The sequence below is a fragment of the Papaver somniferum genome, chromosome 5 (assembly GCF_003573695.1).
Source record: "Papaver somniferum cultivar HN1 chromosome 5, ASM357369v1, whole genome shotgun sequence".
In the NCBI taxonomy this organism is placed as follows: Eukaryota; Viridiplantae; Streptophyta; class Magnoliopsida; order Ranunculales; family Papaveraceae; genus Papaver; species Papaver somniferum.
This window is the reverse complement of record NC_039362.1, coordinates 188,757,056-188,768,722: the sequence shown is the minus strand read 5'-3', so window position 1 is coordinate 188,768,722 and position 11,667 is coordinate 188,757,056. Positions and strand designations below refer to the sequence as shown.

The 11,667-nt window shown below is 35.0% G+C and overlaps 1 protein-coding gene and 1 long non-coding RNA gene across 2 annotated transcripts; both read left to right on the top strand.

The window, feature by feature from the left end:
* The first annotated feature begins 1,823 nt into the window (after positions 1-1,823).
* LOC113278342 lies at positions 1,824-3,804 on the top strand. The gene is made up of 3 exons (XR_003325451.1): positions 1,824-1,882; positions 3,580-3,666; positions 3,750-3,804. It is a non-coding gene; the product is annotated as an uncharacterized LOC113278342 (long non-coding RNA).
* A 1,849-nt stretch (positions 3,805-5,653) lies between these two features.
* Positions 5,654-11,667, top strand: LOC113284014 (putative F-box protein At1g53550). The gene is made up of 3 exons (XM_026533404.1): positions 5,654-7,005; positions 7,659-7,748; positions 11,231-11,667. The coding sequence occupies exons 1-2, from the start codon at positions 5,773-5,775 to the stop codon at positions 7,662-7,664; spliced, it is 1,239 nt and encodes a 412-aa protein (XP_026389189.1). The 5' UTR covers positions 5,654-5,772; the 3' UTR covers positions 7,665-7,748; positions 11,231-11,667.

Sequence of the window (11,667 nt, the reverse complement as noted above, 5' to 3'; positions counted from 1 at the left end):
CAAAGGAAATAAAACTAATCTAAGCTAATATAACAAAACTGATGAAAAGAAATTCACTGGCCTACATAAACTCACCGAATAGTAGTTAATTAAGGAGATATACCTAGGAGATGGTTAAGTAATCTTCCGTTGTTTAAAACAAATTAAAGATAAATATCCAACAACTACTAGATGTAAATGGAGATGGGTCCGACCAGAAAAATTTCAAGTTGATACAAAATTGATTAGTTTCTAACTTTATAAATTTCATTGGTTCCTTAGTGTTTACTGTAATCATGGAGCTATATTTTGATAAATTAATGCGAGTGAATTACCAGCTTCATAAGTCACAGTCTCAATGATAGTCAACACACCAGATTGTGTCTAACAAATCGGACACTAATAAATAGTAACCAAAGAAATGTGAGGAAACTAACTTTACCAGGAAAACAAGGAGAACGTGTTTTTCGATCTTATGCCTACAACGCTGTTGAATGGTCTCTAAGCCTGTATTTCCATTCACCTGGTTTTCCACTGGCTCCATCACCATTACCTCCACACTCTCAAAACTTTCACCACCTTTTATATCACTAACTCTTGTATCACTGCCATGATCAAATCCCACCTCCTGCCCCAAACATCCACTACCACAACAGAAACCAATACAAGTGCTGCGACATCTACCGCCAATAACACCGTCGCCTGAAATGGTAAGAATATGGAATAATTTGCATGTTTCAGAAATAAATTTCAATTGCAAACCGAAACAAACAAGGAAATCAAGTCGAATCAACACCAAAAATCAAAACTAAAATCAAATTTAATGTGGAGTTTAATCAGATCTGATAAAATTAGACCACTACTTACAATGACAATAAGAGAAAGAACTTATCTTTTAATTCGATTATGATGATTGTATATTCAGATTCCCTTATTGATGACGATTTTAATCGTCTCTTCCCAATAGACACATACAAGTCTTTATGAACAAACATCGTTATCATCCATACTAGGTTCTTCGAGATGGATCAAGTTGAAATCGAAATAAAATCTAATGTTTTCGATGCGCAACAAATCAAAGTTCTGAAGTTTTCGATTGGTTTCTGAATCTGTAGGAAGCGACGAAAGGTGGTGGTGATTGTTGTCGTCAGGGGAGCAGGTGAAAGCAAGAGACCAAAGTTAAACTGGAAGCTTAAATATGGAAGAAAGAGAAAACATTAGTGGACCCAAGTGAGCTTATGGATGGAGAAGGGTATTTTTATTGTATGACAATGGTATTTATGAAGCCCATCAAAACAAGGGCTATTTATTTAACTAGGAATTACCAATAGGTACTATTCTAGTGTTCTTAGTTAGTGGCAGGTCCACCCACTAAAGCCCAGTAACGGTAGGTCCATAATTAAAATAAAAGAGAAAAATGGACCTAATTTTTTAAGCCCAGGTCCTGCACGCGTGTGTAAATATTACGTGCATTTTTAGAATTCCCAAAATAGCCTTTACTATATATAACAGAAACATAAGCCAATTTCTCTCCATATTCTTTTTCTTCTCAGATTCAGTTTCTCTCTCTCTCTCTCTCCCCCTCTCCCTCTCCTCTTCTCTACTGATGCGGGAAATCTTGTTTTTTCTTCGTTCATTTTCTTCATTCTTTAATTTCTAGTTTTTTGTATTAGGATAATTCTAGTGCTCATTAGATCCGATCTCATCTCATCTGAGTATTTGCTTGTTTTTCAGGGCAGGAGATGTGTTTGGAAGGAGAGGAAATCGACAGCTTAAACAACTCTGGAGACTTTGTGGATTATTAGAACGATTATCTGTTGCACTCATTGTTCTTTTGATATGTTGTATCTCTCTTTTCACTACTTTCAAGAGTACTACCAATCGCCCTGGGATTCACTCCGGTGTAAGTTCTCTCACACTCTTTAACTCATTTCTGTTTCAATTCGCGTTCATAGACATGAATCAAGTTAATCCCCAGGTATTCAACAAAAAAGATTTTTATATTTGATGAGATTTAGGAAGAAATTATCATCATCAATCAAATTATTGTTGTATTGTGTGCTGGACACAATCTGAATGATTGGAAATATTGGGAATGATGATGGTGATGATATGAATGGGAACCTATTTTCTTTTTATTTTTCTTGATCTTGCATTGTTTGGTGATTTTTTCGATCTGTACATATATATGGTCATTTTTGATGTTTGATTTTTCGATCTCCATGCTTGATTAGTTTATTCTCGTGAAAATAGGTCAGATCTAGATGGATCCTCACATTTTTTGTTTATTTCGTTGTGAGATTTGCCTATACTAGTTTCTTTTTGTTAGTTTTAGATTTTTTTCACTTTGTTTTTCTTTATGAACCATCAATACATATATGATGTACTGGTAGTTTTTGATGAAAATAATTCAGATCATGCTTGTTTGTTGTTACAAATTGTTTGGATCAGCAGTACATATATGGAATACTGATAAAAATTGCTTTAATTTTGTTGTATTTATAGTTTTTTAATTTTTTTTTGCTTGATCTAGAAGTACATATATGCAATACTGAGATATAACTGTTTTGATTTTGTTGTATTTGTAGATTTATAAGTTTTTTTTGACATGCAGTTGGTTTTTACTTATGAATCATAGGTACATATATGGAATACTGAAAAGAACTTCCTTAATTTGATTATCTTTTTGTTTTTCGCTTCAAAACCACGCTTGTTTGTAGATTCAGATGTTATTATCCACAAGTACATATGTCAGATACTGATATGAAGTGCTCTTTGTTGTGTTTGATTCATAGTTTTGTCACCTTTTTAGTCTTATCCTTCAGTAAGTATGTTAAATACGGTAATATGTCTTTCGATTCTCTTATTTTTCATAGATCTGTCACCTATTCTTGTCATGCAGTTGATTTATAATTCAAGAATCTTTAGTACATATGTCACATAGTGATAATAAGTGCTTTTTGTTGTGTTTGATTCAGTACGTGTGTCAAATACTGAAATAGATTCTAGTTTTGTTGATGTGTTTTACGCGGTACGTATTCATATACAGGTTTGTACTCGCCATTTTGCAGGTACAACCATGGTTTAATTTCCCTCCTTTTGGTATTGCTTCTTTTTCTCCCGCTGATGTACCTATGAAATCCATGAAAAGTAGATTACTGTGTAGAATAGGCTTTCATTGGTGTTTCCTTTTGCCGTATGTTGTTTTTGCTACTCAAAACCACCGTTACTCCGTTGATACTGCCTTTTGGTATTGCTTCTCAACCATATTATCAAACGACATCAAAGTTGGCTGGGAGACAACCGGCCGTTGATGATGAGCATATGGAGTTGGTACTATGGTGTTGAGCTGTTAATATTGAACTAAAGCCCCAACTACTATGGAGTTGCATTAGCCAATACAGTCTCCATGAGTCGTGTATACAAATAAATAACCTTAAGTTAATTACTATCAAATAATATTCCTATCTTGCAACGATTGTCGTTTTTAAGAATGCATTTTAGCTCCAGTATGTTCTCCATGACACCAATGTTGATCTTTTTTTTATCAACTCTATATACAACTAAATGGTTAACCATTTCTTTATTTTTCCTTTGCAGGAAGAGTCGACCAAAGATGAGAAAAATGCTATTGAAAAATCGCCACAATAATAGGGATTTTCCGGTGTAGAATGATTGCTCTCACAGGTTTGGTTCAATTAATATATTAACTTAACTTTCTTATTTATCATCTAGACAGTTGTTAATGCTGACTAAGTTGAACACATCAGATGAAACAATGGTTTTGATAAAGCTTAGGAAATGAGCATAAATTGGAGACATGGCGTATAACTTAGGAATTGATTTAGATGTCTTTGAAAAGAATTCTTCTTCAGTGGAACATTAATTGATTTTTTCCATGACCATTGTCTTCTATATTGATATTAGCTGATTCAAGAGTTTGGGTTTTGCTATTTTATTATCCTATCGAGTATATATTTCCATGACAATAATAGAGCCTTGCAAGCAGATTAAATTTATTAATATGTGCGCATGTCTGAGTTGCATAACAAATGTGACATAGAGAACTTCGTTGTTGGAACAGATGTGTACTTTTCTCAGTAACACTCAAGGTTGGGGTTCCTTCATTGATCCACCGAATTGCAATCCCTGTGCTTGCTTAGAACCATTTTTATTTTAGATGTTAAATTAATGTCTCATGCGTTTCAGATTCGGCTCTTCTTAGATTTGATTAAGCTACTGTTGATAAAAAATTTCTCATTATGTGGTAACAATCGACAGGTAAAATCATTGATAACCTCCCATGGTAATTTGAATTTAATTACACCCCTTTTAAATTCTTTATGGCTATGATTGAGGAAAACTACTAATGTTAGCTTCGGGGTAAAGCGCAGCTTATGCTGTAAATGTCTTCTCATTGTTGATACTAATGTTTTTTTTTTCTTTTTCTTAATGTATTAACTGTTTGTGTATTAGATGCTTTGGATTAATGGAAGGGGCATCAAGAATGCCAATTATGTGCTTCCAGTTTAGTTTTTTGGTTGTCGATTAACTGTAAGAAACTAGCAAAAACAAAAAACATAGTTGCACGACTTATTTCAGCAGAAGTAATATAGTTTTTCAGTTATATTATGACTGGATTTCTATGAGATTGCTGCTTTTGTTGACCAGACTTCGATGTATTTCTGCGAGATTTATTGGTGGAGATCGCGACAGAGCAGGATGGCTTAGTCAGTAATATCACCGTGCAGCCCACAGTTTTTCAGATTCATTAAATTCTGGATTTATTGGTGGAGACTATTTGTCGTGCATTATGAGTTTTATTTGCATTGGTTTGTATGGTTCCTCAAATTAGACTCTGTATGTTTGGGCATAAGTTATGGCCCCTATGATGAGCGTTTTAATTTTTGTGTGTCTGCAGGCATTGACACTAGCAGTACGTAAAGGGAGTCAATCTATATGCAGTTAAGAAGAAAACGATAATAGAAGATCCTTGCTTTGCCCCCAGAAGCATGGCAATACAGTCGAAGAAAAATTATAATAATCACAATGTATGTGATGTAACACGTTTTCTAATTTATTTATCATTGATTCTTACAGATTTGTACTCTACCTGGAAGCAGTGCAGCAAATATGTACTCGAATTTGTAAGCATTCAGATATATAATCGGATTTGTAAGCAGTACGACAGATATGTACTCATATTTCTAAGCAGTGCGACAGATATGTACTCAAATTTGTAAACAGTGTAGCAAATATGTACTCGAATTTTTAAGCAGTGTACCAGATATGTACTCAAATTTGTAAGCAGTGTAGACACACACGTTTGATAGTAATGGGCATTATGGACATTTCCATGTTTTAATTAATTTTGGACCTCCGGATAAAAAAAATTCGGTTAGACCGTACTATAAATAACTATATGCGCCTAGGACCAAACAAGAAATTTTCCATTATTTAATTCCCACCTCTTAGTTTTGAGTACTCTGCCTGACACCCCCTTAAAATTACCAGGTCAAGATTTAGGGTGTGTTTTTATTCCTGTTGCCGACACAATTTCTTCCGTTTTCTAAGTATGTGGCTTTCGGCCCAAAGTGTGAACGTTTTTTCCGAAACAATGATCGTTTAAACAGTCACGGGAATCGAGGTTCTTCACTAATAGTCTCAATTTCAATTCTTGTTTCCGCAGCCAACTTTCCTCAGCCAAATATCCTAACCCTAGAAAATCTCTGAACCATCCTCTTAAAGCTTTCTGTGTTCGATTAAAAGGGGTTTCAAACAAGAGGAGATTGCATGATGGGACGCCGGATGGAGTATTTCAATTTTCTACCCGATGAGATTACGTTGGACATTATCAGTCGATTGCCCACTGAAAATGTTCTCAAATGCAAGTTAGTTTGCAGAAATTGGAGAAGTCTAATTCGTCATCCATCATTCTCCAAGATGCATCTGCATCATCTCTATCATCCTGCAGCTGATTCTGGTAAGTTGGGTTTCATTACTTTGACTTATCCTGTTGGGAGGAAGAAAGGCAGTTTTCAGTATTTTGAATATGATGAGAATCATGAGTCCATTGAGAGAATTAGAAAGTTCAATTTTAAATCTCCATTTGGGGAGGATACTATCTATACTACCTTTCTTGGTTCGCTCAATGGTTTGATCTGTGTTACTCGACACCGATTTGGGGTTACAGAAACATGTATTTGTAACCCCATCACCAGAGAATATATTATGCTTCCAGAAATTAGTAGAGTTGGAATGAATCGTGGTATTAGTGGATATGGTTATGTTTCTTCAACTAATGAGTATAAAGTTGTAAGAATTATGTATGAGAACAAGACCGAGGTTAAAGAAGTTTACGTATACACTCTGGGGAGTGGAAATGGATGGAGAAACATTGGAAAGCTCAATTTTGAATCCATAGCACTTTGGGAAGAAGGTGTCTTTGTCAAGGGAGTTCTTTATTGGCTGGATTGTGAATTTAGAATGATTGTTCCCTTTAATTTGGCTGAGGAAAAGTTTTGTAAAAATCTGTCACTTCCTTTCCCACCAGACTATAATTCTGCTGATTGGTATAAACTAGGGGTTTTGGATGGGTGTTTGTCTTTTGCTATTAATAAAAATGTCAATGGAGGTGAATGTTGGGACGTGTGCCTGTTGAAAAAGAAGGATGATAATCTTGGCATGATAGAACAAGAGGGACATCAGTCATTGGGTTGGAATAAAGAGTTTGGGGTTTACGACAAAGCAATTTTTGCCGTTACGAAGAGATATGGTGTCTTAACTTTCAATGGTAACCATATCAACATTCACGACTTAGAAGCTACAACCTCGAAAACAGTTGTTGATTTTGAAGAACGTCTTATTGGAGTATTCCCCCACAAGAACATCTTAGTTTCATTGAAAGAATTAGGGGAAGAAGATACGAAGATGATGGAGGCAGTGAAATTGAGGAGACAGAAAGCCATGATCAGCCTTTCAACCAGCTGTGGGAGGATGAGACCCCTAGCACCTGCTTATAAACTGGTAATCTTCTTCGTTGAGAAATTTGATAACAAGTACTTTTGTGTGAACCTAAATGCTAATCATATTGTCTTAGTGAGTAACATATGTGTAGACTACTCTTATTATATCTTTATATCATTGATCCAACATTATGGGAGTGTTTTCTTACTTTCTTATTTTAGGTTAAGCTATATTGTTTTGTTAAATCTGCGGGGTTGATACTAATATCGAGGGAATATATTTTCTTCTTGCTTCTAAACGTTATTTGCTAGATAGTGTTAGGCAATCCAAACTGATTGTTTATATATATGTTCGACTGTTACTGAAACAGATCCTGTTATGTTAGTGTTATAATCAATATCATATTACTAAAAATGGTAGTTCGAACTAAAAACTACACCTAAGTTTGTCTTCGTTCATGAATAAAGTTCACAAGAACCTACAGTCAGAGTTCTTTGCGATAACACGTTTTCATCCTGTCATTAAGTACCATTCGTGACTGCAATTGGTGCAAAAGTTGCACTGGACAATCTTGTCTCTGTTGCGGTATTAGCGTAGAAATATGAGATACCTCATTTTTGAAGCATGGTTATTAGCTGACTAAAGGTAAAGGGAAATTTCAGTTTGTGAATCTGTCTCTCCATATTCTAATCTTGCTGAATTGGCTGAAGCAGTATTGAATGAGGAAACTGTGGTGACGGGAAAGTTGAGGACTTGATGTTAGATGAAGATAACTCAACTCAAGTACCAAGGGTTCTGATTTGGTAAGTTCCTATAACTGGTCAAATTTTTTTTAATTATTATTTAGAATTCTCATATATGCGTTTTGTTTTTAAAGTTGTTTGCTTTGTGGTGTGCTTTGAGTTTTCATATTTTCTTTTCAACTGCAATATTACATTTCGTAACTAGGAATAGCTCTTTACAATCTGTTTATGTGCCTTGCTCTGATTTACTCTGTTCAACATTCTTGTACCTCTACTGTTTTCTTGTGTATTGTGTGATATTTTTTACGTTAAGTATTAAATTACTCTCCTGGAATGCCCAGACCTGTAATAGCCCTAAGTCGTATAATCACCTAAATTCCCTTCTATCTAAATATAAGCCTGAAATAGTCTTCGTCTCTGAGACTAAAATGGATCTGCAGAAAATGGGAAACACTGCCAGGAAGTCACAATTCAAGGATTGGATAATAATTCCATTCATTAGGAAATCGGGTGACCAAATAGTGGCTTGGAATAGTAGTATAGAAGTGGAATTAGTGATAGGAGATGTGAATTTCCTTCTACACCCAAGTGAACAAGGACGAGGAACTGATGCTATGTCAAGTGACAATATGTATATCCGAGGAATGATACAACCGTTAGGATTCATTGATCTGAGATTTATAGGTTCCCTGCACGTGGACTAATAGAAGAGAAGGGAATGACTACATCAGAGAAAGGATAGCTAGAGCTTTGGTTAATATAGACTGGTTTGATCTCTTTACTGACACTGTGGTGTATCACGTAACTAGAGTTGCCTTATATTGTAATCCAATTTTGGTTGACACTGAACCTGCTCAGGTTCGGATTTCTATATAAATATTTAGGGGCTAGTTAGCGCATAAAGAATATAGGTCTTTTATCAAAAATGCCTGGAATGTTAGTAGTCTTGATAATAGACATGAAATGTTAACATCTCTAGAAAATATGACTGCTGATTTCAAGACTTGTAATAAGCATGTTATTAAGAACATTTTTAAAAACAAAGAATTGATTCTGAAGTAGGTCGATCATGAGAATAAGAAACCTGGTCATCTAGTTTCCAAGAAGGTTTTGCATGATTTAGAAAAGGACTTAGAAACTTGAAATAAGATAGAAAATATTTATTGGAAAGAAAATTTTATGGACAAATTTTTAAATGAGCATGATAGATCTGTAAAATATTTTCATATGCTTGCTTCTAACAGAAAAAGACACAACTCTATTCAATTGGATAATCTCCTCAAAATATCATTTCTTAAACATCAAAATATTAAATGTTGAACCTTTATTTGAAAAAGCTTACAAATCTTTGCACGGTTGGAAAGGCAAAAGCCTTGCTCAAGCTGGTAGGATTGTGTTGATTAACTTAACATTGTCTGCTACCCTAGTCACCAGATGCAATGTTTTATTTTTATATAAAAAAAATCTTGAGGAATTTGATAGAGTCCAGAGGGACTTTTGGTGGAGCAGGAAAGACCCTAAGAAAGCTGTCTACGCTAAGGTTTGAAGTAAAATCTGTAATCCGAAAAGTATTGGTGGGTTGCACAACTAAATGACTCGTGTTAAGATCCTGGAAAATACTTCCAAGAACAAATGTCTTACATAAACACAGAACCTACAGCCTTCTTGGATTTGGAATAGTATTAGAAAAGGACTTGAAATTGTGAAAGTTCATAGTATGTGAGAAGTAGGTGAGGGTTGTAATGTTAGTATCTTAGAGGATAATTGGATTTCTGGAATTGGTTCTAAAGTTTCTGATCTTATGGATGAGTCTGGTAAATGGGATGTTCCAAAGGCGCTTGCCTTTTACAACATAGATGTAGACTACTGTATTATGTCTTTATGCCGTCGATCCAAGTAGTAAACTGTGTGTGAACTTTGCCCTTTGTTAGTGACTTAACCTCATCTGAAAGAGAGAATATGATGTATACTTTAGTAACTTATATAGTTTATGGAAGGAGTAGAATAAGTAAATGCTGGCTCTATAGCGGAAAGTGAGGGCTTTCTCTGTAGTATCGAGGGAATATATCTTGTTTTTGCATCTATGTTTGATAGGTAATGTTAGGTATCCAAATTGATAGTTTGACTCTACTGCAACAATTTTTGTTATGTTAGTGTTTTAATCACTGTCGTATTACTAAAAAAATGTTAGTTTGAATGTATGCCTTCCATTTCTTATTTCATCTGAACATCGGAATATAATTTTTGTCCATATAGTAAATATTAAGATTTTTTCAGAATCTCATCAACTGAGATTTCTCAAAAACACCTCACTAGCTTGAGGTTTTACGGAATTGCATCAACTGAGATTTCACAAAAATACCTCACTAGCTAGAGATTTTCCATGACTTACAGAAGTTAGCACTTAAAACATGGCTTAAACAATTGATATTTTTGACTGATACTATAACAAAAACTACACAGAAGTTTTTCATTCATCCATATGTTTCACGAGAACCTACAAGCAGACTTCTTTGTGACAACATGTTTCCATTCTGTCACTACCATTCATTACTGCAGTTGGTGCAAATTTTGCTGTTTACGATCATTTCTGCTGCGATATTATCGTAGAAATATGAGATACCCCAATCTTGAAGCATTTATAGGCACATTACCTGACTTTTATCAACTTCCTATAGCATTTCCATCTGAGATTGTGTCATGCTCTTTTATGCTTTCCATTTCTTATTTCATCTGAATATTGAAATACAGTTTTTGTCCATATGGTCAAAAATTGCGATTTTTACGGAATTGCATCAACTGAGATTTCACATAAACACCTCACTAGCTAGAGGTTTTCCATGACTTACAGAAATTAGCACTTAAAATCTGGCTCAAACAATTCTAGTTAGTCCCAGTAGTACTGTGTAATTCGGAAAATGACGGCATAATGTGAACTTACATGGATGTACGTCAACACCATTAACTGTTGTCTGATGAATTGCCAGCTGTGATGTTAACGACCTTCATTTTGACAAAGTTACTTAACTGGGTTTCCCCAGGAGGAAGGTTGAATATGTTAGTCAAGGAGTGTCTGTGACTAGTAGTCTGAGACATTAGTGGTATCTAGTGCGGCAGTGTGGGAGAGCACATTAAGCTAGCAGCATGGTCCCATCTGTCAGAACATAATTTTTTTTGCTGCGGCACTCCGTGACCGCATGGGAATACATTTTTGATAGATTTACTTTAGCTCAAACTTGTAGAAGGACTCGACCTGATGGGTAAGTTTTGAACTTTAATAACTTAAAGAGGCATAAGCCACATAACTCATGGCATTCAGGAAGGGGTACTGTTATTAACTGATACTTAAAGAGTCTGCTAAGAGTCCTTATTCTTACAACTTCGTAAATTGGTAGATTCTTATACCAACTGTTGGAATATTTCACTGCTCAATAACCTGTTATATCATGCATTCATGATCAAGACAGACTTGTTGGACTTTTGACTAATTTTGGCAACTTCATTGTCAAGTCTGCTAACATAAACTTTTGAATGAAATACAGGATCTGAGGGGACGAATACTATGGCTCCAGTCTAGATGTTGTTCGGAGTTTGGATCTGATTCCTAGGGTCCAACTCTTTCTTTGGAAATCAAACATTTTACTGATTATTCTTCCAACTGGGGAAGTTTTCTCCTCAACAATAGCACTGAAAGCTCCTCACATTTTCTTAATTTGTTCTTTCTGTAAACCAGTTCCGTTTGCTTCAACTGGTACTGTATTCACCAAGTATGGTTTTTCAACTTGAAAATATTTCCTTATTGTAAATGTAAGTTATGGACTACTAGATATTCCTGATGGTCTGCAAGTAGTTTCCCAGTGTTACCTTGCTAGACGTTGTTTTAATTTGAAGGCTGTTATTGGGGTGTCACTCTAAAGGCGTTACCTAATAAGACAAAAACGGGTCACCCATAAGTAATACAAAAATCCCTTATCTCAAA